Consider the following 25,451-nt stretch of genomic DNA (forward strand, 5'->3'; position numbering starts at 1 on the left):
GTGAAGTGTCATATGATACAAGCTGAGACTTGAGACTTCTTTCTAGTTTAGTAATTAAATATTCAAGCCCTCTTTATTGAAACAGTTCTCTCAGTGGTCCCAGACTATCTTGTCCGCTTTCTATTCTGGCTGCTGTGTTCATTTGGTGTGAGAACTTCAGAAGTATGTTTGACAGGCCAGGTAAATGCATTAACAGATGCACTGAAAAATCCCCCAAACCAAACCACAATTTATTAAATTCTCAAGGTGATTTGTTAAGGCTTATCTTGAGGATTGGCTTTTTGTATTTAATTGCAGCAAATTATATTCCTTGAGGGGTTTATATTTTAAGAAGATAAACTCAGATTTGCCCTTTTTTTTTTTCTTGTCTTCTACTACAGTTTATTGCAGAGTAATAATCAGTTTCCTTGTGTCAGTTTTCTAGACAGTCAGGAAGGTAAAAGAAGGATTTGATATGCTTGACAGCTTTTCAGACAGGAAGAACTTGATTTTGTTTTGATTTCAGTTGTCCCTAAACGTGTGTTTGCACAGGGAGGTGAGTTTTGGCCCCTGTTGCTGGACATCACGCCAGCTGCATGATGGTGAAACCACAGCAGCTTCTCATGGTCTCAGAATTGTGAGTCAGTCCTGGGCACCAGCACCTTTTAATCTAAAGCTGCCACTCTGGTTGGGATGCAGGAGGGCACAGCTGCTCCAAAGCTGTAGCCTAAGGCATGGGTTGGAAAGGAGACTTTTATGTGTGTTCCATCTCCTTCCCTGCTTTTCCATGCCTGGTGTGAGCATGAGAAGCACTCGCTGAGTCTCTGTGTCCCCTTCTTTCCCCTACATCAGGGTTGCAAGTGAGGAGAGGGTTGTTCTGAGCCTTGGGATCTTTTCCTTTCACCCTTCCTTCCTGTTTAACCACCTCTACCCCAAATTTCTTCTGGCTGCTGATGGTCAGAGAAGAGACTGTTTTGCAGGAGGCTTGGCCAGTTCTTTAATCCAGAGATGAGAAAGTGTAGGAGAAGCTTTAGTTACTCTAAGACCTGACCTGGGTTTTCATAGTTAAAAAAAACAACCTGGATGCTTTAGTATGAAATAGAAGTAAACAGAATAACCCAAATTTGGCACAGGGCTGACTCTCAGCTGTCTCTCTGTTTGTAGCATTCCTGACGTTGGCATTGTCCTGCTCTGTCCTTGCTTGCTGTGAAGTGAGGAGGGAACAGGAAATGAGGACCTTGTGTTCATCTAAAGAGGTGGTGTCGGGAATGCCAAATTCTGAGGATTTCCTGGCCTTTCTTGTTTTTCTGGAAAGAATAAAACAGAACTTTAATAAGACAAAAAATCCTTGTCTGTCTGCCTCTTCCCTTGCCACTCCCCACCACTTCTGCCTTGTGCACTGCCAGCCTGGGGTGGGATGTTTCCAGGCTCCTTTTTGAAGATATTTATAAATAAGTTGAGGTCCATATGTTTGTTTTTTCCCAAATGATTTCTTTACTGTAAGTCATTGTATTTCTGTGTAATTGATCTATGTGTGTCAACTTGCATCTAGGGAGGGAAGTCACAAATGGGTTGGGCCCGTGCCGTGCAAACATGGAAAAAGGAAATAAAAAAATAGTTTGACAATAACCCTAATAATGACAGCTGGGGACAAAAACTTATTTAAAAAAATACAAGTTTAAACTAACTTACTTTGAAACAATAAGAGTAAATGGTATGCATAACTGTTAAAGACTGAAATAGAGCAGGGAATAAAGGGCACAGATTTCTCTCCTCTAGCTTCAGCCTGCCCAGCAAAATTTGGCATATAAATATCCATAAATCAAGAAGGGCAAAGACACTTTAAGATGTGAGTATTTTTAGCCATAAGGAAAAGCATTTCAGTGGTGTTCCTTCCCATACGTTGTGTTTACAAATACCATTATCTTGGTGTGTTTCACAACAAATCAGGATTTCAGGTTTGGTGTCCTCAGTATGTAGATTTTTTGTTTCCAAACACAAAAGGGAGGAATTCTCCTTGTTTTTTTTATGCTTTGGGGAAGAGAGGGAATACATGGATGTGTGCTGCAGGCAGGAATATCTGGTGGAAAGACAGGAGCCACAGCAGGGCAGGGGGGACAAATGCCCTGCCATGTCCCATGTAAGGAGATTAGGTTAAGACTGCAGCCTGGACTGAGCAAAAATTAGAAAGGATAATGCTGCATTAATTCACACAGGTCTAGCTTCTGTAGCACAGTGACAAAACAATATTAGTAATAGCCTAAAAATATAACCCTTAATAGAAGAACTTTCTCCTCCTCTTTTTGCCCCGTGCTCTCCCTCCTCCCCTCATTTCCTGCCTGGGCACCCGAAGTTGGAAACTTAAGAGTAGGTTTTGAATGGGATTTTTCTTCCTCCTCCCGTGTCTTCATTTGAAAAAAATGTAAAAAAAAAAAAAAAAAAGAAAGAATTTTGAAAAAGCCTGTTTCTGTAGCAGTGACTCAGTGCTGCAGTGCCTATCTGCCTTGTGTCAGGCATGGGGCTGTCTGGGGAAGCAGAGTGTGCACATACCCAAAGTGTGAGACAAGCTTTGAAACTGCACCAAGCGCACTCGGAGCATCGAATGTGCCGGATCCCGCTGCGATTCCAGTAACAGCCAGAGCCCTCCCGGCCCCGGTGGGAAAGGGAGAGAGGCCAAACTGCACACTCATTTGGGTAATTAGGTAAACAGTAAATAGGAGAAGCCTCTTCTACTCAAACCCCGTTGTTTTTTCCTAAAAGTCTATATTTAGGTTTGGCAACCAGATTTATCACAGTGATTGGTGCATTGTTTGAACAAGGTCACCGATGTGTGTGCATGTTTACCTCTGCTTAACCGGATTGCTTATTTGAAGTAGAAATACCTCCAGAAATATTGTGCAGAGCTCTTGAAAACTTGTGTATTCATGCCCCAGAGCACATGGTCTTTATTAGAAAATAGATGCAATTATTTATGTTTGGTTTCGCAGCTTGAAGTCCTAAGGGATTTGTACATAAAACTTTGGAGATTTGATTACATCCTGATTTTATGTCTCACTAGTATATGAGTGTTTCATATGTGTAAAAACCTTTTTATAAGGCAGGGATTATAACAAGTTCCTAAGTGAAGCCAGACGGGTGCTGTCCTGTCTGTTGGAATTGGAATACACATGCTCATTAATTTGGTCTAACTCTGGTGGTTGCTTGTGTCTTTGTAAAACCCGGAGTGCCTTTGTGTTTTATATTTAGAGCAAATATTCTGGACTTGTTGGCAGGTTGGTTTGAGATTTCAAGGTACAATTTCAAAGCCAGACTTTATTGTTCACAGCAGTTCCATGCTGCTTGGTGAGGATGGAGCATGGTTTGCTAACAGTGCTAGTGTGGTTAAGGTAAAAATAGCAAATATCAGCTCATTTTCCCTTTTACCGATGAAGTGAGAAAACAAAGGAAAAAAAGGCATTTCAGAAATGTCAGCTGGAGAGGATTCTACTCTAAGCATGAGCATGCAGTTCTGGGGGGTTTGTTTCCTTTGTTTTTTTCATGGTTTGTTAAACCTTCCAGTTAAAATTTCATTTTTTGCAATGAAAATAATTGAGAATGTATTTTTTTAAAAGAGACTCCTTAACAGTGGCTGCATACTGAAAGTACTGCTTGCACAGATTTACAAATGGGATTATGCTCAATTTGGGAAGGATTGATCTCTGATAGAGGCAGTTCTGGACATCTGGTGCTCACACCTAATGAAACAAAGCCTGTCATTTTGGAACTTGAAACAGAAGTGATCTCTGGTACCATAATAATGAGGGAAAAGTCACAACAGAGATGAAGTGCTTGTGCATGGCTTGCACCACCAGCAGTCCTGAGGGTGGCCTCGGTGGCTGGGGACCCTGCTGGGATGCAATGACTTGTGCTTCATGCAAGTCCTTTTTCACAATGCCCACTTCTTTTTTTAGCCCTGTGGTGAGGAAGTGTGTGCACATGTCACAAATGAGTTCCTTAAATAGCCTCAGAAAGAGAAATTATCTTCTTTCTCTTCCTCCCTCCCTCCTGTCCTTTCAAAGGTTGAAATCCTTCTGTATCTGTCCCTTTTTGGGGAGAGTCTCTTTTTGTACACTGAAATTCCCAGGCTAGGACATACAGGTTCATCTCTCAGAGATCACGCGGTGCGTCACGAGCTGCGTCCTACGCTGGACATCTTTAATCATTCCTTAAATTGCAAGCAGGGAGGTTCAGTCAAAGAGGGTGTGCTCCTTCTCTCTCCAAGCTGTTTTGGTGCCTGCAGGTCACCTTGCTTCATCCCTTGGCTCTGCTGCCAGTGCTGGAATCTCCTCCAGGCCTGGCACAGGTACATCTTCATTCCAGCGCTTCATCACTGTCCCTGACGTGTGGCTTCTGCACTGACTGCAGGCTGTTCTGACAGACAACCTGTGGAGGGAAAACTCTGCTGCTTAGAAGGTCATTTGCATTGAAGAAATGCTCTTTTTTCTCCACAACCCGCCCCCCATCTCTTTTTTAATTTATTTTTTGGTTGTTTCTTTTACTGCTTTCTCAGTGCAGTGCTATAGCACCTAGAATTTTGCACAGACCCCCTTTCCATGCTACCCCTAGGTATTTTAATTTCAGACTTTTGGCATTTTGAGGTACCAGGATGTTTCATCTTTCCTCTCTAGAGTATATTCCTCTATTCAGATGAAGGTTTAATCCTAAATTCCAGCAGTCACTGATTTGTTGTCAGTTGTTGCACTTTAATTTAGCGATATTAACACAACATTCCAATGGGGCTGCAAGGTGGGTGTTAGGATAGTTCTCACTCAGCTCAAGGAATTTCCCTCCCTCAATTCAGAGCCTAAAATAATTCTGGATTTGTAAATTCTTCCCTGTGTTTAGCTGTCTAGGGACATGGCTTAGTGGTGCACTTGGCAGTTTTGGGTTCATGGTTGGATTCAGTCAGAAAGGTCGTCACAGCAGACAGAGTATTTCTATTACTGGTGGTGTTTAGATGATAAATGCAAAATTTTAATTATGCATGTTGCTAAAGTTCCTTATATACACTGTAAAAATACACTCTCCAGTGATTTTGAAGAGTGTCAATTAGCTGGTAGTTATCTTTTGCTGCCAGTTGGCTCTTACAGTGGGATTTCCAGTGTTTGAGAAGCTTTTAAAATATATTTACATTTAAAAATGTGTTTACAAAACTAGTGTGAAGGAGTTGTTGATATAAAGATAGTTTATTCACTCTAAAAAATGCTAAAATAAGATAAATAAAATAACAGTTACGGCAACTAATTAAAAAATATACAGAATGAAATTATAAACTCAACTCCTAACATTCTTGGTGGAGAGTTGGTAGGTCTTGTTTTTGCAGCAGTCTGCAGTGAGGATATGTTCCTTTCTAGTTACATAAAAAAGGCTGGAAAGTTTGAATAAATGCACCTGCTATTTGGGCAAAGTTACCAAGACCATTTTTAGGATGTTTGTCCATTAAGTTCCTTATATACTATAACTGTATTTCCTTCCCTAGTAATTTAGGGTGCAGTTGGTTTGATGAACACAGGGATCACATCTAGCAATAAAACTGTGTTTTGCTGGTAAAACCCTTACTTTAAGATTGCAGCAGTAATGGGTTTTCCCCCACTCTCTCCACAAAAATCCCGAACGCTTCAATTGGGAATGAAGAGGGGTGATGGGAAGTTAATTTTGCCTGCTGAAAAACAAGGCTATTAAAACCTGAAATGAGCAGCTTGTGTATGATATTGCTGATGGTGCTAAGCCCAACCTGTAATCGTGAAGAAATGGATGTCACACTGGGCATAAGTGCTTTTTCCCTTTATGCAGTCAAAGTTTGTGTATTTATGTAAACATAGTGATTTATTTGTAGAGTTGCAGAAGGTGACAGTGAGGTGGGTGAGTGCAGCTCTTTCTGCAGGGGCTCAGGTTGCTGATCTGTGGCTCCAGAGGGTTTCCTCCCAGCCCTTGTGTGCCAGTGGCTTCACAGCTCGGTGTACGGGCAGGAGGAGCCAGAGCCGTGGGAGCAGCTGTGGCACAGGCAGGGCCCAGGGCTCGCCGTCCTCACAGTCATGCCTGAAGCTTTATCTTTCATGTATTTCAGACTCTGTGCTGCCCAGGGGTGCAGTTCTGAGCCTCACATTCAGCACTGCTGAGCTCTCTGCACAGAGCAGGGACACAAAACAAATCCTTCTCCTGCTCAACACCAAGGACAACTTTCAGGCCCAAAAGCACAAACAAGGGTGGCTGAAGGGAGGAACAAGAAGGATGGGACCTCACAGCCTGGAGCTGGAATTGGACAATTAAACCCCAATATGCAAATGGACCAAAACTTATCAAAGTGTGAGACCTCGTGACTGTTTGTCCATTCCGTGACCATTCTTAGTCCACCTTGGGTATAGCCCTGGCCAGGCCCTGTCCTGCCCAAGGTGCATCCTAGAGGCCTTTCAATAAATCCCTGCTTTATTCTCCAGCTCTGTGCAGTCTGTTTCAGGTCAGCCTTCCCAAGGCATCAGGGAAATCCCTAAATGTCTCCACATTTCCGAGGCGAGCCCTCCACTTGCTCCACGCAGGCCGTTCTGCTGCAGAGCAGTTCCCGGCGTGTTTCCCTCCAGGTCATGCATTTATTTATTTGCACCAGTGCATGTTGCAAACCCTTAGCTGGGGTGGCTTGCAGCTGCGTGTGGGCTCAGCCGCTGCGTGTGCCTGGCTGGCTCTGAAATGTACATTTTTATGGCCCTTGAAACTTGGCACGAGCTGTGTTTGGTCGTCAACAACAACAACAAAAGATTGCTAGTGAAATTAAAACCTGGCATCATCGTTCTTCAGGTTTATTTGCGATGTATTGAAATGGGATTTTCCTGCTAACGCTTCCTGGCATCCATCCAAAGCCCAGCATCTCATAAATTTATATTGTCTCTCTCTGCTGTGCTCAGTTGACAGGGCTGTAGCAGCTTCTCATGCAGATCACGGGAACAGCATGGAAAAATGAAACCAGGAGATTTTCACGTGGGGAGTTTGTATCAGCAGAGAAATTGTAGCAGTTTTGGCAGGGAATTAGAGGGCAGGAATCACAGAATCACTGACTGAGTCAGTCTGGAAGGGAGCACAGCAGGTCATCTGATCCCACCTTCCTGCTCAAGCAGGGTCATCCCAGAGCACAGAGCAGAGGATGGCATCCAGACAGGTCGGGATACTCCAGTGAGGGAGACTCCACAACCTCTCTGAACAATCTCTTCCAGTGTGCGGTCACTGCACAGTGAAGAAGTTCTTCCTCATATTCAGGTGGAAATTCCTGTGCATCTTCAAGAGTTTTCAGTACCTGCCTTCAGAAATTAGACCATGGCCAAAGCAGAGCTGAGTCAGGCTGGCTTGCTGCAGCTGCAGCTGTGGAATCGTGGGGCAGGGACAGCAGTTACAGCCTGCCTTGGCACCGAAATGTAGGGGAGGAAAATGAGATGCTTTGTGACCTTTAAATGCTCTGCTATCACCATTTAGCTTGTTCAGAGGCACTTCAGTCTCAACACAGTGATAGTAGAAACAGCATATTGTGATTTATGTGGGGCAGGTGAGCTTGCAGCGTGGTCACTGGGAGGCTTGGCCAGCTCCAGGCTTGTGAGAAGCACGTGTGGCAGCTTTGCTCTCAGGAGCTCGAGTTTGGGCTCAGTAAGGGATCTCTGCCTTCCAGCCACGCCAATTCCAAGCCTCACTCTTCAGTCACTCTAACCCCAAATGCAACAATTTCTAAGGTGCTGCTTCATTTGTCCTCTGAGTAACTTCTAAACATTAATTACCACTAAATATTAAGAAGTTGATTAAGTCAGGTGCACTGGTCTGCACGGAGCTGAGGAAAAGTCATACCCACCTGCAGGAAATGTTGCAGGGGGAAACAGATGCATCTTGGTGATAGGAGATGGGAAGGGGATGTTAGGTCATTAATTACTTAGCCTTACATAAACAAAACTTAATATTTTGAAAAGTCTCTAATTTAAAGGGAAGGAAAAAAATCTTTCATCTTCTGTGCTATTTAACTACACGTCAAGTTGGGTCAATTGGGAAACTTGTGTTCACTTCTGCTTTGTATATTGATTACTCCTCCATAAACTTCCAGTGCACTGAGCACTGGGCTAGTTTTAAATGGGAAAAGAGCTAAGGGGAGCTAGACTGCGAAATCCAGGATCCCTGACCCTCTGTGTTCCTTCTGGTTTCTCTAGGGAGGATACAGGGTGCAATTTGATTTACTTTTCTACAGGTTAAAGCTCATTTGATGGCTGGGGGCTTAAGCTAAGTGGTATTTGCTAAGCCTGCTGATTTTCTCAATTAAAAGAGAGGACTTAGCTGAAACGAAGTGTGGTGAATAAATGTTCAGGGTTTATCATGGATGTTAGTGGTTGTGTGGCATTTTGGTTTTGTTTTGTTTTTTTTTTCCTCTCTTTTAACTCTCTTCTTTCCCCTTTTTCTCTCCATGTCTTGGTAAAAAAAATGAGAAGCTGGTAAGTTTGTTTGGTCCAAAACAAATTCAGAATGGAGCAGTTTGGTCATGGGAGATTGCAGTTCATCCTTTTTTTACAATATACGCTATGAACTCAAATTTTACACATTGTACTGCATTTACTCAAGCGCTAGACAGCTTCCAGAGAGCAAGCAAGCATTAAACATTAATTTGTAACATCAGAGCCAGGTTCTCCTTCTTCCAGCTGCTTGGCAATGGTGCACTTGGGGGTTTCTGTGGTATTGCTTTTTAACTTTTTTAATTGGCTGATAGTATTTATTAAACAACACACTCTGAGAAGTTGCTGAAGCTCCATGCAGCAGAGCTGGGTAGTTTTTCTGGAGAGCTGAATGGTGGAGAGCAGAATTCCCACAAAGGAGCCCTTGGCAAAGATTTATCTTCATATTCTCCGTGCAAATATAAGGCTGCTTGTGTATATTTTCTGTGAAATGTTATAAAGTTAAGAAAGATTGTTCTCCCAGTACAATCTTAAAGCTGAAATTCGGTTACATTCCAACATAGCAAATCTGCATTTTGTGCATAAATTACTTAAATATCTAGGATAGTGAAATATAATGCTGTTAAACATGTCAAATGTGATGATTAAGTGATGGGATTGTTAGGAAGAAAATAGTAATTTTCTGAAAAGCTAAATGAATGATTTGGCACAATGAACTGCAAACACTACCAAAAAAAAAGAAAGCGGAGGAAAATTTGCTAGTGGAGGATCACGTTTGTAGGCAGTTGGTATTAAAAACAAGAGTGAAAATATTTCAGATTTTCTCAGCTTAATTGCCAAGCTCATTTCTCCCCTGACATTATTTTACCTGCTGACAGCTGTGTGGGTGGCTCAGTGTGGCTGGGGATCTCACATCACTAATACAGCGGCAGTCACTGCTGTAAGCTGATTTCTTTGTGATACTGAGACTGTGAAATGCTTCCCGGGATCAAGGGCTGCTCTGGAGGGGCTGGACTGGAGCCTGAGTGACTGGACTGCAGATCAAGGAGAAAGTTCTGCCTAATGGATTACTCGCCTGCATGTTCTATAGACACAAGAAATGCTGGAGCCACTTGAGACCGATCTTAACTCAGTGGCATTGAAGCAGTGTAGACAAAGGGGTTTTTTGAACATCATCATTGCTGCTGATGAGGTGTGTAAGGAGGGGAGAAATCAGTTTGACTCAAAGCCCAGGCTAAAATTTTTGAGTTAGCTATTTAAAAGAATTGTCTTATTGGTAGACTAAGCAAACTTGTCTGTCAGTGTTTTTATGTTAATAAACATGTAAATCTTGTCTGCCTTTTTAGAAGCACTTTGAGAAAGATCCTTTTACCCTCTCTAGAGCACACTGTGAAACCTCAGCTAGGCCAAGGCTAGCTTTCCTTTGATCCTGAAATGTGTTCTTCTGAGCAGTGGTAGCATGAAATAAAAAGTGAAATCAGAAGTAAAAAAAAGTAAAATGCCCTCTTGCTATTATTCAAATCTAAACTAAACGGTGACTTTGATGTTCTTGGGCTTCACGTGGACTGCTTATTGAAGCCTTTCTCTGTATTGTTAGGTCTGTACAGAGCTGTGCTCCAACCCCTGGCCACACCAATAAAAATAGTTTTGAGTAGCATTTAACCCATAACTGGTTTTGCACGTTGCTTTGTGCTGTAACTTGAGACGTGGTTGATCTTTCTGTGTTCCCTTGCTGAAACGGGTGGTGTGTGTGAGTCAGTGATCAATGCAATGCCACCTGTATTTGGAAGGGGATGGAGGGATCTTTCCCTGCAGTCAGGTGTCCACAGGATGGTGATCAAAAAGGAGGGGAGAATCCTGGTGACCACCTCTGTCCTCATGCAGAGACTTGCCTGAAGTTCTGTCCTGTCCAAAGTGCTGTTGTGCTAAATCCCTGCCTTGGTGCAGCTGGGGTCGTGTTACCCCAGCTGAGTCATTCCTCAGGGGTACTGAGTGCTCCGAAAGGGCAGGTAAGGGCTCTCCAAGGGCTGTTTCAAGAGCATGTTGTGTGTGGGTGCCCAGCCTGGCAGAGATCAGCAGGAGTTACAAAGCACACCAGAAATCCACAGCAAGCAACCCCAGGAGGGCTTCAGCTCCTGCACTGTCTGTCTGCATTTTTGTCCTCTCCTGCCCTTCTGTGCTCCCAGCCCAGGAGGAGATGTCAACGTGTTAGCAGCAACTTGTGCAAACGCAGCTTGCAGAGCTGACCAGAAACCTGCCTCACATTCTCAGCTTTCACTGCCGATTCTGGCTTGTGCCACTGGAGCGAACCACATCGTCATCCGTGGGATTGATTCATGCTCCTGAGGTTCCATGAAGCTGCTTTACTAGCCTGCCTAATTCAAAGCATTCAGCCAAAGCACTGCTGCCACATTAGCAGCAAAAGGCTCAGCAAGGAGAAGGAGGACGCCTTGCTGGAAGGAGTGGGGGGCCCAGTAACAGCAGACCCAGTTAGAACTGGGGTTCTCAGTGCTTCTGTGTTTGCCTCAGTCTTGAAAACACGGACACCCAGGCCTCTGTGCGTGGTGAAGGGGATCAAGGAGGAGAACAGCAATCAGTGAGGGTCAAGGAGGTACTTTAAAGAACCTATGTGAGTCCATGAGGCTGGATGGGCTGCAGCCAAAGGTGATCAGCAACCCCTGGGATCAAAAAGCAGAAGACAGAAGCCAGCTAACTTTTTTTCCAGTGGAGCCTGTGTCTCATTTTCTCAGGAGTTCCAGTATCTCTGTGTTCACTGCTTGTGCTTCTTTGGAACTTTATTGCTCTGGATGGGAATTGTAGCAGAGTTGTGGTATAGGTACATTTTGTCATTCCAGATTTATGTTCTGAGCAGCATGATGTTGATAAAGCACAAGAGGCAGCATCATTATTTGATGCAGAAATTGCATTGCAGTGTCCAGGCTGTTTCTGTTTCTGGGGTTATTTGTTACGAATTCTTAAACATGGTCATTTTTAGATAGTTGCTTCTGTCATTTATAATTGAAAAGTCTAACTTGCTACTGAGTAGAGAAATTATTTTTTGATTTGAAGGAGGTTTTAGGGTAACTCCCTCTCTGTTCCTGGGAGCAGTGATACCCTTTCCCATATATACACATAAGTAAGGAAGTTTTTGTATCTGCAGCTGTCAGGAATGCACTTTGGATGATGAATGCAGTCTAGCTTAAAGGCAAGATCTCAGAGTGGGTCAGTTAAGCTTTATTGGTCTGCCAGACCAGATTATCATTTTATTTAACCAGCGGAGTAGTTTTCATTGTTACTTTATTGCCAAGGGTGTGTCAGCATTTCCATTATAAACCCCCTATTTTCAGGGATTTGAGTAGACTTGAGATTTAAGTGTTCTGGTCTAAAACTTGGCAAGCGTGTTCTTCGTTCACCAGCGGATATTTTCTTTATGAGATTTTAGAACGGTCAGCTGTTTCTTAAATTGTAGTGAAGGCAAGAGGGTTTTTTCCCCTTGATTAAACAGATAGACTATTTTTTCCATCTCATTTATTGCAACTAGATTTATAAAAAATAATCCCCTATTCTGCTGTTTAAAAAGGGAAGAAAGGGGGAGGAGAAAAAGGAGTATCTTCCTGCTGCCCTTTTCTGTTTGCCATGCCTCAAACCCTTCCCTTTGGTCTGTGTTTGGTGAAGTCCCACCCACTCTTCTCTCCTCCTCTTTATTTATTTCCCTCCAGTGTATTTACACTCTCACTGCATTGAGTTGCAGGGTTTGTCCTCCTTCCTCCATTCCTCCTCTTTGCTTTCCTGTCTCGTGCCTCCAGCACTCGATTCTGATGAATCTGCCTGTATTACCTTTCTCTAAAAGGCAGCTCTGAGGTACTCCTAAGTGATACAACATCTCTGTGCTAAATAGAAACTTTATACTTTATATATAGTAATATACTTTGCTACTTAACTGAAGAACACGTGCATGACTCTTAGTTGAGTACTGCAATTTTTCAACGCTTTTCTGAGACGTTGCTGCGTCTCTAGAGCAAAGTACTTTCGCATTCCTTTTTTTTTTAAGCAAATCTTTAATGTAGACTGAAAAAAGTGAAGTGTGATCGGCACAGAACAGCACTGTGGGTTTTCACTGCTGGGCTCTTTTAGTCATTTCCTGAGAGCTTGGTGCAGAAATGTGGCAGCCCATGAAGCGACAGCAAGATCAGCCAGGCTTTGTGTGCTGTTAGAAGCTGGTGTGCTACAGGTGAGGGCACGTCCTCCTTGTGGAGATGTAGGAATACCTGGTTCTGGGATTGGTGCTCAAGATCTTCGGGAAGAAACTCTGCTGTTTTGCAGTTCACAGCCATGAACAAAGTAACTGGGGATGTAAAATGGTGAGTGAGGAACTACAGCTACGTGACCACTAAGCAACAAGGAATGTAAGTGAAGCGCCGGAATCCAAAGGGTGGAAAATGAGTGCTTTCAAAAAGCATCACAGTCTTTCTCCCAGGACCTTCAGAAGATCTTTGTCAGAACAAGATGCTGGAACAGCTGCCTTGAAGGACTATCATTGGTACCACCGAACAAAAACCAAGAAGTTGAATAAACAGATGAGTTTTGACTCAGAGAAACCTCTGGGAGCGTACAGGTGGCAAACACATCCTTGGCCTCCCTGGAGGGTAAGCAAACGAGAGGGCTCCTCCAGTTGGAAAGGGGAATGCAGTGACCCAAGTCTTGCCAAAAGTTCTGCAAGCGTGGATGCTACCAGTGCTGACGCTCTCCTTGGAGACCCACCTGAGACACCCTTCCCGACAAGGATGAGGCCGTTCCGGGCTCCCTTCAGCCGCTCTCTGTCCGAGCCCGTGCCGCAGGCCGGGAGCAGGAGCGGCCGGCCCTTCCTGCAAGCCGTGCGCTCGCTGGACGCCGAGCAGCAGGGCTACTTCATCCGGGGCATCTTCTCCTCCCTCTCAAGTGGCTTTTCAAAGATAAGGAGTCGAAAAGAGGACCCTGTCAGTGAGTCCATAGCTGAAGGGAGGACAGAGGACCATCAGATTGGTTTGAGTACAGGTAATGAACTCACTTTTGTTTTGTTCTACTTCTGTTTGTGTAATGGGTGAGTGTAGCCAGACACACGATAGTTGTTTAAACTGTTTCATAACTTGTCTCTGTTAGCATGACAGTGATGCTCTGATGCTCTATCTTAATTTTTAAAAAGCAACTGAAAAAAAGTCCTTTTCTGAGAAGGAAGTGGTATGAGATGTTTTGATGCTTTAAAACTTGGAGGTTGCTTTAAAAGAAGCATCACCTGGTGGTAGCAGTAGCATTTCCTTCTCAAGTGTGCGGTATGTGCAGTCCTGCAGGCACAGTATCCTCTGTGGTGTTGTGCTGCCCTGATTGAGATATCAAGCCTGCTTCTGTCAATGAAGTAGCAGGGAGAGAGAGAAATTAAGTTGTCTTTTAAACAGTTCCAGACAGTGGAATGGGTCTAGTTCCTCATACCGGATCCTCCATTTCGTAACCAAGCAGCTGGATTGGTGTCTGCTCTCTGGTGGATGCCAAGGACAGCCCTGTTGCAAGGGTTTAGCCAGCTGGGATTGAGGTCAGCAAGATGCCAGTCTGAGATTTCATTTAAACCTACCCTGCTGGTAACAACACTCTTTCCCACTCTGGTGGGAAAAAAGAGCAAGGGGGAAAAGGGGATAAACTTGCCTTTTTTCTCAGGCTTTTCTGAAATTTTCTGGTGGGCTACCCAACTTGAACCTGGTAACTCATGATGCCTGCAAAAAAATCCACAAAGCTTAAATTTGTAATAAAACCAAAAATAAACTTTCCTTCTCCCCAAAACCTCAGCACTTTCCAGAGTCCTCCAGATTGTCATGTTAAAAACCTGATAACATCTGGATACAGTTGAGGCTGCTGGACAAGTCATCAGCGTTCCAAAAAATTCAGTAATAGTAGTGAAAGAAGAATATTCTATGTCTGTAAGGGTGTTCAGTCTTTCAGTCCCAGTGGAGTGTCCCTGACAGGCTTGTGTTTGCTATTGTAAGCTGTCACGTTGCTTTAAAACAAAAACAAATGGCCAACAAGAAGAAATAACTAAGAACGACTATATCTGTTCAAGAATATTTTATTACAGTCACTGATTCATTTCTCCAAGACCTTTTTCAAGGAAATTTTGCTTGATGATGCTTAATAAATTACGTGGAACATGTGGGGGGAAAAAGAAAGTAACAGAACTACTTTTCTTCTTTTTCTTTTCTGTTGAAGTCTTCTCATTAAGGAGTTGGTTGAGGGGTTTCCTCTCCTTTGTATTTATTCAGGTTAGGAACAAAGGTTTCTACTACAGGCTCTCAGTGTTGTTGAGACCTTCTGGGAAAGTATTCTACGTGATATGAGCATTTTGGATCAAAATGCCACAGGATATGAAGGGCTGAGCATCCTTCTTTCCTCTGTTCTGGTGCTCTTTGATACCAAATGGTAATTCACAAGTATTGCCAGCCTCTGTGTTATTGGGATGCTTTGCTTTTTAGTAGAGTGTAAATTAAAGGAAAAGGATTATTTGTGACAAGGCACCACTTGATAAATAATTCATGTCAGTTGTGGGACAGTGGTAGAGCTTTGGGCCCTTCTTTGGGTGGGCCAAACCTCTGTCTGAACCTGCCAAAACTGGTTTTGCAAAGGGAGTCACAATTCAGGAACTGAGAGAAAAACAATGGGTCTCTAGATTAAAAGTCAAACTCTCTCGAGGGAGGAAATTGTAGCTGAGAGGTGTTTGGGGAAATAAGTTTGATGAAGTCACCCATAAAATCACTTGCAACAGCCAGGTCCTGCTTGGGCCATTTCACAGGAGCACAGAGCTTTTGGTGGGATGGACAAACGCCTCCATGGGGTTTCTTTCCACCCTCTGCCATGACAAACGTTCAATCTCTGATCCCTCAAGTGGATGACAGCTTGTGTTTAACAGAACTAGTTCGCCCTGTAAGAGGTGCAGCTGTCTGGGATATACAGTCAGAGGACAACTAGTTGCTCTTTACTGGTTTTATTTTTCCTTAGAGAAATGCTGCCTGTGCCATAATCAGCTGGAGCTGCTGGGCAGAGGCTCCTGCCCTGTGCAAGACTGTAGGCTGAGACCTGCTAAAACAGTGGTAAAACTTGTGAGCTCCTGGGGTTCAGAGCTGAGGTCGGAGGGAGGGGACTTGAAGATAAAAGGGGTGAGAGAAAGACACATCTGTTGTGTTCTTCAACCACAATCTAGATGCTCAGAAGGGATCAAATCTTGTGTTCTTCCAAATACCACACGAGTTTAATTCCGTGGGGGTCACTGAATCGTCCATTGACTGTTTTGGTGCTTGCATAGGCAGAGGGTGTCTTTCCATGCCTATAGTCTGTTTACTGTTCAAGGAGGAATCAAAGAAAATGGATGATTTTCCTCTCCTCAAGAAGCAGGACTTGGTAATCCTCATTCAGTTCTGTGGTAAAAGTGCTCAGGCACTCAAACTAACCACAGGATGGTGTGAGACATGGGGTTTCTCCAAAGTATGCAAACAGCTTTACAGGGAAAAGCTTGATCAAAAGTCCCCCAGGAAATGTCTGTTTGGACAGAAATTCTTGTCACAATGACTGAAACCCAAGAGGCCTTTTCTGTGTTGTGAAATACACAGTGGGAGAGGCACGCTTTGGACTTGAACCAGCAGAACCCAGGGGTGCACGTTCTGTCTCTCTTCTGTCTGGAGCAAAGTCCTCTACTTCAACAGCCTCACTCAATTAAAAATATTTCCACTTCCCTCTGAAATGCTTGGAGATTATCAGCTTTTGTAACAGTTTGTCTTCCTTCTAATGCTTGCCTGGCCTCTTGTGTTTGGCTTCATCTCTGTGCCAGAATGGCAGAATGGTTCCCTGCTTCAGGAAATGCTTAACTCCCAAAAGAGGACCGGTTGTTTTTATGGCAGCTTGAAGAGGGAAGTGGGATTTAAAAAGAAAAGAAAAAACAAGATCTGGATAAATATTTTCCAGTTGGTCTCACAGTCTAGGAAGCATGTTCAGACACTGTTTCATCGGTTCTTGGCTGTGGAAATCCCTCCTGGATGGACTCACTCATCCTCTTAGGCGATGAAAGGATGCTGAACCCCAGGAGAGCTGCGTCCTTTGGCTCTGCCCAGAGCCTTGGCTGCATTCAGAGCCTCCCCGAAGTGCATGGCAGGCTTTCTGCATCCCTCTGCAGCGTGGGCTTGGGGAGGAAGGCTCCACAGATGGAGTGGACAATTGGCAGGAATAGCAGAGCTCTTTCCTGGTGTGTGCGTGGGTCTTCCCAGGAGCAGCCTGGGCCGGGTCTGGGTGTGAATGAAGTGCTTTTGGTGCATATCTGCTGATTTCCAGCCACTTCAAGAGCCAGGATTTTGGAACCAGCACTTCCACTGGCATGTGCCAAGCCTGAAGGTAAAAGGTCTTATACTCACTATTATTATTATTATTATTCCTACTTAAAAAATCTAAGAACATATTAATTTCTAGCAAATATTTTAGCTTGAGGAAGGAGAAGTGTTGTTCTGATAAACTTGTTGATTGAGAACGTACCATGATATGGGTAGAAAGAAGATAAGGAAGGAGCTATGCAGACAAAGCCTTGGATCCCAGGGCTGTGGGTGAGCAGCTGCACCTGCTCTTATTATTTCTGAGTATTACCAGTGACCCTTTCACACTCTTGAGAATGGGTTTGTGAGACAGTTCTCAGATAACATTTATTTCACTCTTGCTTATCTGGATCTCAGGGTGGTGTGCATTTAATTGTAGACTGATGACAAAATAATCCTTCAGTAGAATGTCTTACCTATATCTTCCCAGGATATCTCTGTTTTGGTTTGAGGGGGTGAGGGTAAACACAGGTTTCTTTTATTTAGGGTGTGTTTGGTTTTCACAATCGCTCTCTTGTTAATAAAATATATTCCTGTTTTATAAAGACAATTCTACAGAATTCCTTCCTTGTCTTTCATCAGCTGGATAAAGATATGTTTCTCCAGTCTTTTAATTTTGATTTCAAGCTTTCATTCATTTCATAGAGGACTTTTTGTGCCTTGAGTGGGAGAATATTTTATACCCTTGCTTTTCCAGAATTGTTTGGGGTTTTTATTATAATTCACTGAAGTAATTTGAACTCTATGCTCTTTTTAACATCTTTACACTGTAGGTTTATTAAATTCCACTTCCTACATATTTCTATATAAACTTACTTGGAGATTTGTATTTTCCCATTTATAACTCAAAACCAAGGCAGTTCCCTGTTCAGTTTCTTTTAGCGATTCCCAAAATACAAAGCTTTTCTTCCTGAGTAGGAATTTAGTATTTATTACTCATTGGAGCAGCTTTTCTGTATTCATGTTTTTAAAACCACTTGCTCATTTTAGAAGCCCTTCTACTGACTCATGTTCCTCCACTCCCAAATCTCTTTTGCTCTTAAGTAGTTTATTTTTGGTGGGGTTTTTATTAGGGAAGTTTTACACAATTGAGCTTATTCATGTGTTCCTTTAAGTGCTGTGCAAATGCCTTGTGCTGTGAAACCTGATGTTGTTGTTGAAAGGTGTAGTCTTAATGTTCAAATTCCTTCACCTTTAATGATCAGAGCAGATTCAAGATAGCTGCTTGTACAAAATCCCTCGTTGCATTAAACTGTAGTTTTGTGTAGTTATAAATATGAAAATAACACATTGCTGCCCAGTTTCTCTCTCTTTTTAAAACTGTGGTGTGGTCTCATGGTAGTAAATGTTGTGTTAACGTGGTATATTTGAAATTACAGGGGTCTAGGGATGCACAGGGAACATTTCTGGCATTTGACAGCTTTAAGTATCACTTCAACATCCCTCCCCACCACTTCCTTCTGCCTGGTTCATCCCAGGCATCCTAACGTTTAATGTGGGCTATAGGCTAATACTGTGCAGCTGAATATTTATGAACACAAGATAATTAGCTGTAATATCCGAAGCCAATAAAATTATACTTATCTGATTTTAATTCCACTTAACGGACAGCGTCTCTGTGCAAGTAGTTACGGTCATTTCAGCCTTGACTGGTGATTTTCTTGCATTTAATCCCCAGACCTCTTTGTCAGAGTCCAAAAATTCACATTCAGTGGGATGAATGAGGATGTTTATATTTGTAAGAGCTGTTTTCTGACTGGTGAAATCATGGCAAGTGAGTGGCAGGGTGTTATGTTCCAGGTTGCTTTTTGCCATTTTTGTGGTGGGTATCTGTGGGACTGGCGGGATGTTGTGCTTTGTGCTGCTCGTGCAGAGCGCTCTGACAGCTGGAGCATGCAGGAATATTATCTGTGATTACCTTGATCATGCAAAATTATTGCACAGGAATTATCTGAGGAGAGGGTAATCGTGTCCTGGAGACGTCTTGTCTCCTGTGTTTTCTTAGCAGGGAGAGAGGGGTTTGAGGAGATGCAGCTTTCTCAGAGGCAGCCAAAGAGTGGAAGATTAGGAGAAAGGGCTCCTGGTGAAGTAAAGCTCTGGGGTTTTGGTGGGAGAAGCTTTTCCTTTGATAACAGGCCAGACAGGGTCAGAAAGAGGTGGCTGGAGGAGGCAAAACAGTCTTTGCTTTCCAAAGGAGAAGCTGTGTCTGGAGCAGGCAGATTTGGAGTCTTTGACAGAGCTCTGTGTTCCAGCTGTGGAGTCTCCAGAAAAAGAAACTTCGGCTGTGAGACCCACCAGGGAGGGATGTCCCGGGGACAGCAGGAGATGCTCACAGCCCAGGGCTGGCTGTGGGATGTCAGCCCCTGCCCCACAGCCCAGGAGGGGCCCAGACTGGTCCTTGCCAATCCCCTAGAGGGCTCAGCAAGCCCAGGCTTGGGAAGTATGAAAGCAACTGTGTTAGACTCTTCTCAAAATTCTGTGTTCTTCTTAAAGACAGGCCTAAATCACAGCTGCCAGAGGATGCAGAAAGGGGAAGTGTAGCCAGTGGTTCAGTTCCTGCTAAGCTTATTTGACACTAGAAATGGGAGCCTTAACTCTTCCTGACACACATACATTTGGGGCCTGTAGTGAGAGGGTAACTTCTGCCATGGTAAAATTTTCTTCAGGCAAAGCTCCCTGCTTTGCATTTCCACAAATGCTGCCCGTAATGGAACTTGGCGCGAGATGAAAATTGCCTGCATGCTTACAAAACGAGCGCTTCCTAGGCACATTGACCCTTTTTTCCTTAAAATAACAAACCCCGAGGAAAGTATTTGGGTTTTAGGCCTTTGGTTTTTTTCCAAATAACGAATGGTGCAGATTTGCAGTGCTAACAGTATGTGATTTAGGACTCAAAGCAATGGCATTTTAGAAGTAAACATGTGCAAGATTATCTCTGTGCACTTATTTATCCCATTACTTTGCTATAGAGTTACTTGATTGCTTGCTTTAACTAATTAACTTGTATTATCATTCAGCCTTATGCTTTCTGTGGTGATACTTTCTCTGTGGTAGTTACTCAAGAGACTCTTTAGACTCTTCTGAAATAAATACTTCATAATCCTGTAAAACATCACTTGTTTAAAGGAAGCTGTTTATGTAAACAAAAGGCTAATGTATGAAACTCTTGACATGTTAGCATCGAAACCAACTGTCCCCCAAGTGGTTTTGTTCTTACTCTGAGGAAAGCTGAAGCTCGACATCTGGTCCTCTGTGGGCGAGAGAGCTTTTTACAAGTTACGGGACCGCTTGTTCAAATGAAGTTAAAAAATATTTCCTACAGAGAAGGTGACAGAAAAAAAAATTACCAAAATAACTTCTTAAAGAAGCTCATGTTTCAGAGAGCAGGCATCCTCTGTCTTTGTGCCTTATGGAGAATAAACTGGTCATTTTAATCTGTGCATTTGGTATAGAAGATCCTTCTGAAAACATGGGAATTTATTAAGGACATGTAGTGATAGGATTAGGGGTTATGGTATTAAACTGAAAGAGGATGGGTTCTGTTTCCATATTCAGAAGAGATTCTTCCCTGTGAGGGTGGGGAGGCTCTGGCACAAGGTGCCCAGAGAAGCTGTGGCTGCCTCATCCCTCGAAGCATCCAAGGCCAGATTGGAGCAACCTGGGATAGTCAAAGGTGTCCCTGCCCATGGCAGAGCAAGGAACAAAATGATCTTTAAGGTCTCTTTCAATCCAAACCATTCTGTGGGATTCTGTGGTTCTGTGAAAGACCACTTGCCTGAAAGCTGCTGCAGAGAGGAGGCAGATGAGTGCCAGTGATGTGTGAGAACAGGAGAGAGCAAACCCACTTCTGCAGTCAAATGCGTTTATTTGTGTCAGCTGTCACCACACATCGCTATTGATGCTGTCTATAGGTTTGAGACTTAGGGGATCAGAATCATGTGTTTTTTTGAGGTTTGAATTCTAGTTCTTCAGATTTGTTGATTGTGCAAAGATCTCTGATTATTTTTGCCCTTCCTTGTTACAGACAAATCCCTCTTTCTAAAAGGTGCAAGAAAAGTACTCTGTCAAGCCCAATGGCAAGTTGTAAGCAGACCTGCTTACTCAAAAGTTGCTTTTGCATGTTTTATAGGTATTGAAGGGCTTTCCTGTATCACATATTCTGACTACTCCCAAGTAAAATCTTCTGAGACTATCAGATATTTCTGTGATGATGGTATGGTCAGAGTTTTAGCTGCATCTCACTCATCTTTCTACTTACACCTATGGATTTACAACCCATTTTCATAGAAAAAAAAGAGTAGCCTTTTTGATGTACATACTCCTAAAAGCAATTTTCCTCTAGCAGTCTTTTAGTGACACAGATGCTTTGGCAGGCAGGTTTGGCAGGTTCTGACTAAGTGCTACAAAAAATCTGCCCTACTTCAAACTCTTGCAGTGTGTCTCCATCTACCTTCTCTCCTAGTAGCTCTGGCTGCACTTATACACAAGAAGAGGCTTTGTTGGCAACACAGAGCCAGGCAGTGCCACTGAGAGAACTCTGAAGGGAAGAAGGTGAACACGCAGATCCAAACACCTCCCAGTTGCCTCCGGTTATCTCCACTCACTCAATGCTTTTTTGAGCATTCCTGGTGGGGTATTTTGGCTGTGGCCTGTATAAATAGCCTCTCTCAGTCACCACTTCCTCTGCCAGCTCTGTGAGGCAGTGAATCCTTGCATGCCTGATGTATTGTGGTGCTGCTTTTGCAGGCTGGGCTGGCTGAGTGTGTGGTGCTCACCAAGGGGAGGATTCTGGCTGCACTGGGGTTTATTTGCAGGTTTCCTGTCAGCCCTCCTGTAGCTGATAAAACCAGTGTGGTTCAAGCCACTGATGCCCTGTATGACAGCCCGTTCCTTTATTGAGGTAGCACTTAAATGATACTGAGACTTCCTCTTTCAGAAACTGGGATGAACTTTTGAAGAGGAGTGGGGAAGGAAGGGATAAGTGTTCAGTCTGATGTGGCAAAGACAAATCATTGTCTTGAAGTTGGTTTTCATTATTTCCAGCTGTGACTTGCACCCCCACTTGCATGTGCAACTGTCATATGATAATTTGGCTCTTCTTCATGGTACAACAGTGAGCACAGGCTGACCTGTGTTGGTAAAAGCCTTTCACTCCAGAAGAGTTGGTTGACAGCACAGGAGAGTGTTGAGTACCCTGGCAGGTGAGGCCCTTGTGCCTTTGTGGGTTAGGCATTAAGAGGTTTGTATATATCTTTTATGTGTCTTTTTTGTATCTTTTACTGTTACTGCATTATCTCAAGAAAATGTCTAAGGCAGTCCCCCTGGTACTTGAGCAAAATCAGTGCATGTGCTTAATCCTAAGGAAAGAGCAAACCAACACATGTCAGGAAAAGGGAGAGCAAAGTTTTCTGCATCTTGGCCGTGCAGAGACAAATCCTGTGCATGGACAAATCCTGAAAAATCCAAAATCAGGCTGGTGCCCTCCTACACACTCCAGGGCTGCTGGGCACAGTCCTGGGCTGGGGAGCTGTGAGTGCAGTGGGGTCTGCCCAGACCCAGCCCAGCACTGCTAATGCTCTTGTTCCCCTCCTCACACAGACATGACTGCTGTGTTCACTGCTTTGGCTGTGCTAACGAGGTATTTTCAGCTGCTGTACCCACAGCAGCAGGGAGGAGGTTGCCACAAAACCTGCCCGAGGAGCTCATTATGATGAGAGTTCCTTAGCTCCTGCGTGGATGTACTCTAAAAGGGGAAGGCTTCTTTCCAGCAAATATATTTTCCCTTCTTCATTGTGGAGTTTTTTCTGAGCTTTCTGTGAATGCTTCATGCCTATAAAGAGAAGTGAAGGCCCTTAAATATAATTGTAAAATGCATTGTTATTTCTTCTGGGGGGAATTGTACGTGTAGAGCAAGAGTTTTGAGTTGCTTTGACAAAAGACATGAATGGCTCAAACGTACTAATTGAAAAATTTCTGTTTGTACAGGAAGCAAAGCAATTTATTGGGTGCATGTGTAGCATCTTGTAGAGCCAGCAGCCACCAAATGCAGGAGCCTGGCTGTGCTGTGCAGCATATGTGCCCAGACTTCTGACACCTTCCTACTGTTACTGTGGAAACTATAATTTCCAACACGGCCCTGAAACAGGGGGTTTTATCTGCAAAAGGGGACAAGGTGTGCAGATGAGGAAGAAATACTCCTGTGCAGGATGAAGCCAGCTGGGGCACTGACTGTACTGGATTTGCATGGTTGTGCTTGATGTGGAATTGCGTGTTCAAATGGATGTTGATGTGCTTATTGTAATTTTCATGGTAAAAAATCCAGGTGGGTATTTTTAATTTAAATACACTGAGGTGTATGGACCTGAGGAGACCTATCCTGAGAAGTGAAAACTAGGGAATGCAAGGGAAAGAAAAAACATCCTTAGAGAGTCAGACATTTCTGAATTATCAGGTACACAGAAGGAAAAAAGTGGCAGCATAGAGGCTCATCAGACTCCCTCCCTGCCCCCAACAGGCACAGCCTGAATTAAAAACACGTACAGCAATCTCCACTCTGAATAACTTCTGCATGGCTATATCATTTCAAAGAGAAATGCTTTCAGGGTGATGATAGGTTTTGTCTACATCTGTAATGTCTCATTTGTCTTTGGATACCCAACAGCCTTCGCTTTGTTTATTCAGAGCTAAGCAAACATGAAGCTGAATGTACTTTCCAATGATCAATGTAAATCAACGTGAAAAATGGAAATCATTATAAAACATACACACACATATATATATTTAGTGAGGTTTGCTAGATTGATTGCTCCTAAACCCAGAGCTTGGCTGCTCTTACGTGCAGAGAATTCACAAAGAGGCAGCCATAGCCCAGGGACAGTGAAGTGTGGTCACTGATGGATAAAATAAAATTCATGTCTGTTTGCATTTTAATGGATTTTAATCACATGAGAGTTTGGAGGAGAAAAAAAAAATAGATTTTTTTTTCCTTTCATCATTGTGTCTGATTGCTTCAGGGCTAACAAAAGTGGTCCCAGGTACTGAGATACCATTTTCAGTTCTTGTGCTCGTGTTAAAAAAGGCTTTTGCAAAGACAAAGGATGTGCACAATCATCATTAGTCACCGAGAGCAGGACAAATAGTACTGGGCTGTAGATGTGGCAAGGAAAGCAGAGCTTAAAGTTTGTGGCAAACTAAGTAACGAGGAAATGAAGATGCCATGGATGGTTTTTATCACCAGAGATTCATAAAAATGAGCTTGACATCCAGTTGGGGGGGTAGGGTACCATCCAGCTCTAACCATGTGGAAGCAGCACCATCTGGCTCTGGCAAGCTAAAACTCTTGAAAAAAGGGAGTTGTTCCTTAGTCTTTCACATCTTTGCTGCTGCCTCTCATCTGTTTGTCATTCCTGCTGTCTGTGACATGATCTTCATACGTACTTTAAACGTTCCTGCTTTGTGCTGGTGGCAGGGACCAGCTCTGCCCAGTTCACCACTCCTTCCTGCTGTCCCTGCTGCTGCCTCATTCCTGCTTTGTCAGCTGCTTCTTTCCTCTGGAGCTCCATTCCTCAATTCCATATTGGGTGAGATTTATCCCTCAACCCCCAGAAATATCCTTTTGTTCAGGAACACCATTGCTTAGGCAGGTATTTTGTGATAAATACTAAAAATGAAAAAAAAAAAGGGTAGGGAGGAGCAGAGTATGTGTAAAATGCCAAGGTGTTTTATGAAGGGCAGAAAACCAAGAGGCTTGAGGTTTTTGCCCCGTATTTTCTTTTGTTATGTCACTAAGTGGGATGTTTGTGTCTGTTTATACTCTGATTTCTTGTGTGTTTTGAAATCTCATTGTACTCAGTGGTGGAAAATTGGCTGCTTAAGTAAAGGCATGTTAAGGACAGCTCTCTACAGTAGCTGGAAGGAAATGCTTCTCGAATGTATTGTCCAAGTTGGTTCTGGTTAATAGTCTCTTGGGTATGTGAACTTTCCTTGGCTTCTCCACCCATCTTCTGGCAGCAAACAGAATTCTTAGCATTTCCATTTAAAAATAAAATAGTTAATAGAAATCTGTGCTGCCTTTCTAAATTGTTTCCCAATACGAGTGAAATGTACTTCAGTAGTAACTCATAAAATCACTTGTGTGGGTTAATTGTTCCTACTGGGGAGGGGATCCCCACAAAACAGCAACATAACGCAAATCTCTTCAAAATATTATAATTATTGTGTTTCTATAAAAATTCCTCTCTCCCTTTCCTCCTGGTCTGGTTGGGTTTACTGTTATGAGGTGCAATTGCTCAGCAGGACTGCTAATTAGATGTTACCAGGCCTGTTTCTCCAAGGTTGTAACCTATAAATTTCTGTTTAGCATTGCTGTAGGACAGACATTTTCTCTCCACTGGTTATTATTTATTCTTCCTGTGTTCATGTGTTCTCCTTCTAGGATTGTGGAGAGAAGTACCTGTGGCTTTACCCTTTGGATAGGAGGGGGTTTGGATTTGCCCTGGGAGCCTTGTGCTGTCAGTTTGGAAAGCATACAGAAGGGATGATATTTGGGAACACATGCATATTTGTGCTTAGGCATTAGATGTAAATATTAATTAAAATATAATTTAATTTTTTTTCGGTATAAAAATCTGACTTCAAAGTA

General features: G+C 43.2%; 1 protein-coding gene across 12 annotated transcripts in view; it reads left to right on the top strand.

Moving 5' to 3' along the window:
- The window catches only part of RASAL2 (RAS protein activator like 2), a 165,283-nt gene that overhangs the window by 44,856 nt on the left and 94,976 nt on the right, over positions 1–25,451 (top strand). For 4 of the 12 annotated variants that reach the window (XM_063406554.1, XM_063406557.1, XM_063406555.1 and 1 more), the window contains exon 1: positions 13,202–13,466. The exons of 5 other annotated variants lie outside the window; for them this stretch is intronic. In XM_063406554.1, coding sequence (XP_063262624.1) covers positions 13,217–13,466 — 250 coding nt within the window. In that variant the 5' untranslated portion in view covers positions 13,202–13,216. Of the gene's footprint in view, positions 1–12,802; positions 13,467–25,451 lie in introns of those variants that run through there. 3 more of the 12 variants (XM_063406553.1, XM_063406558.1, XM_063406552.1) reach the window with 2 other exon arrangements.

Source organism: Prinia subflava, chromosome 10 (genome assembly GCF_021018805.1).
Source record: "Prinia subflava isolate CZ2003 ecotype Zambia chromosome 10, Cam_Psub_1.2, whole genome shotgun sequence".
NCBI lineage: Eukaryota > Metazoa > Chordata > Aves > Passeriformes > Cisticolidae > Prinia > Prinia subflava.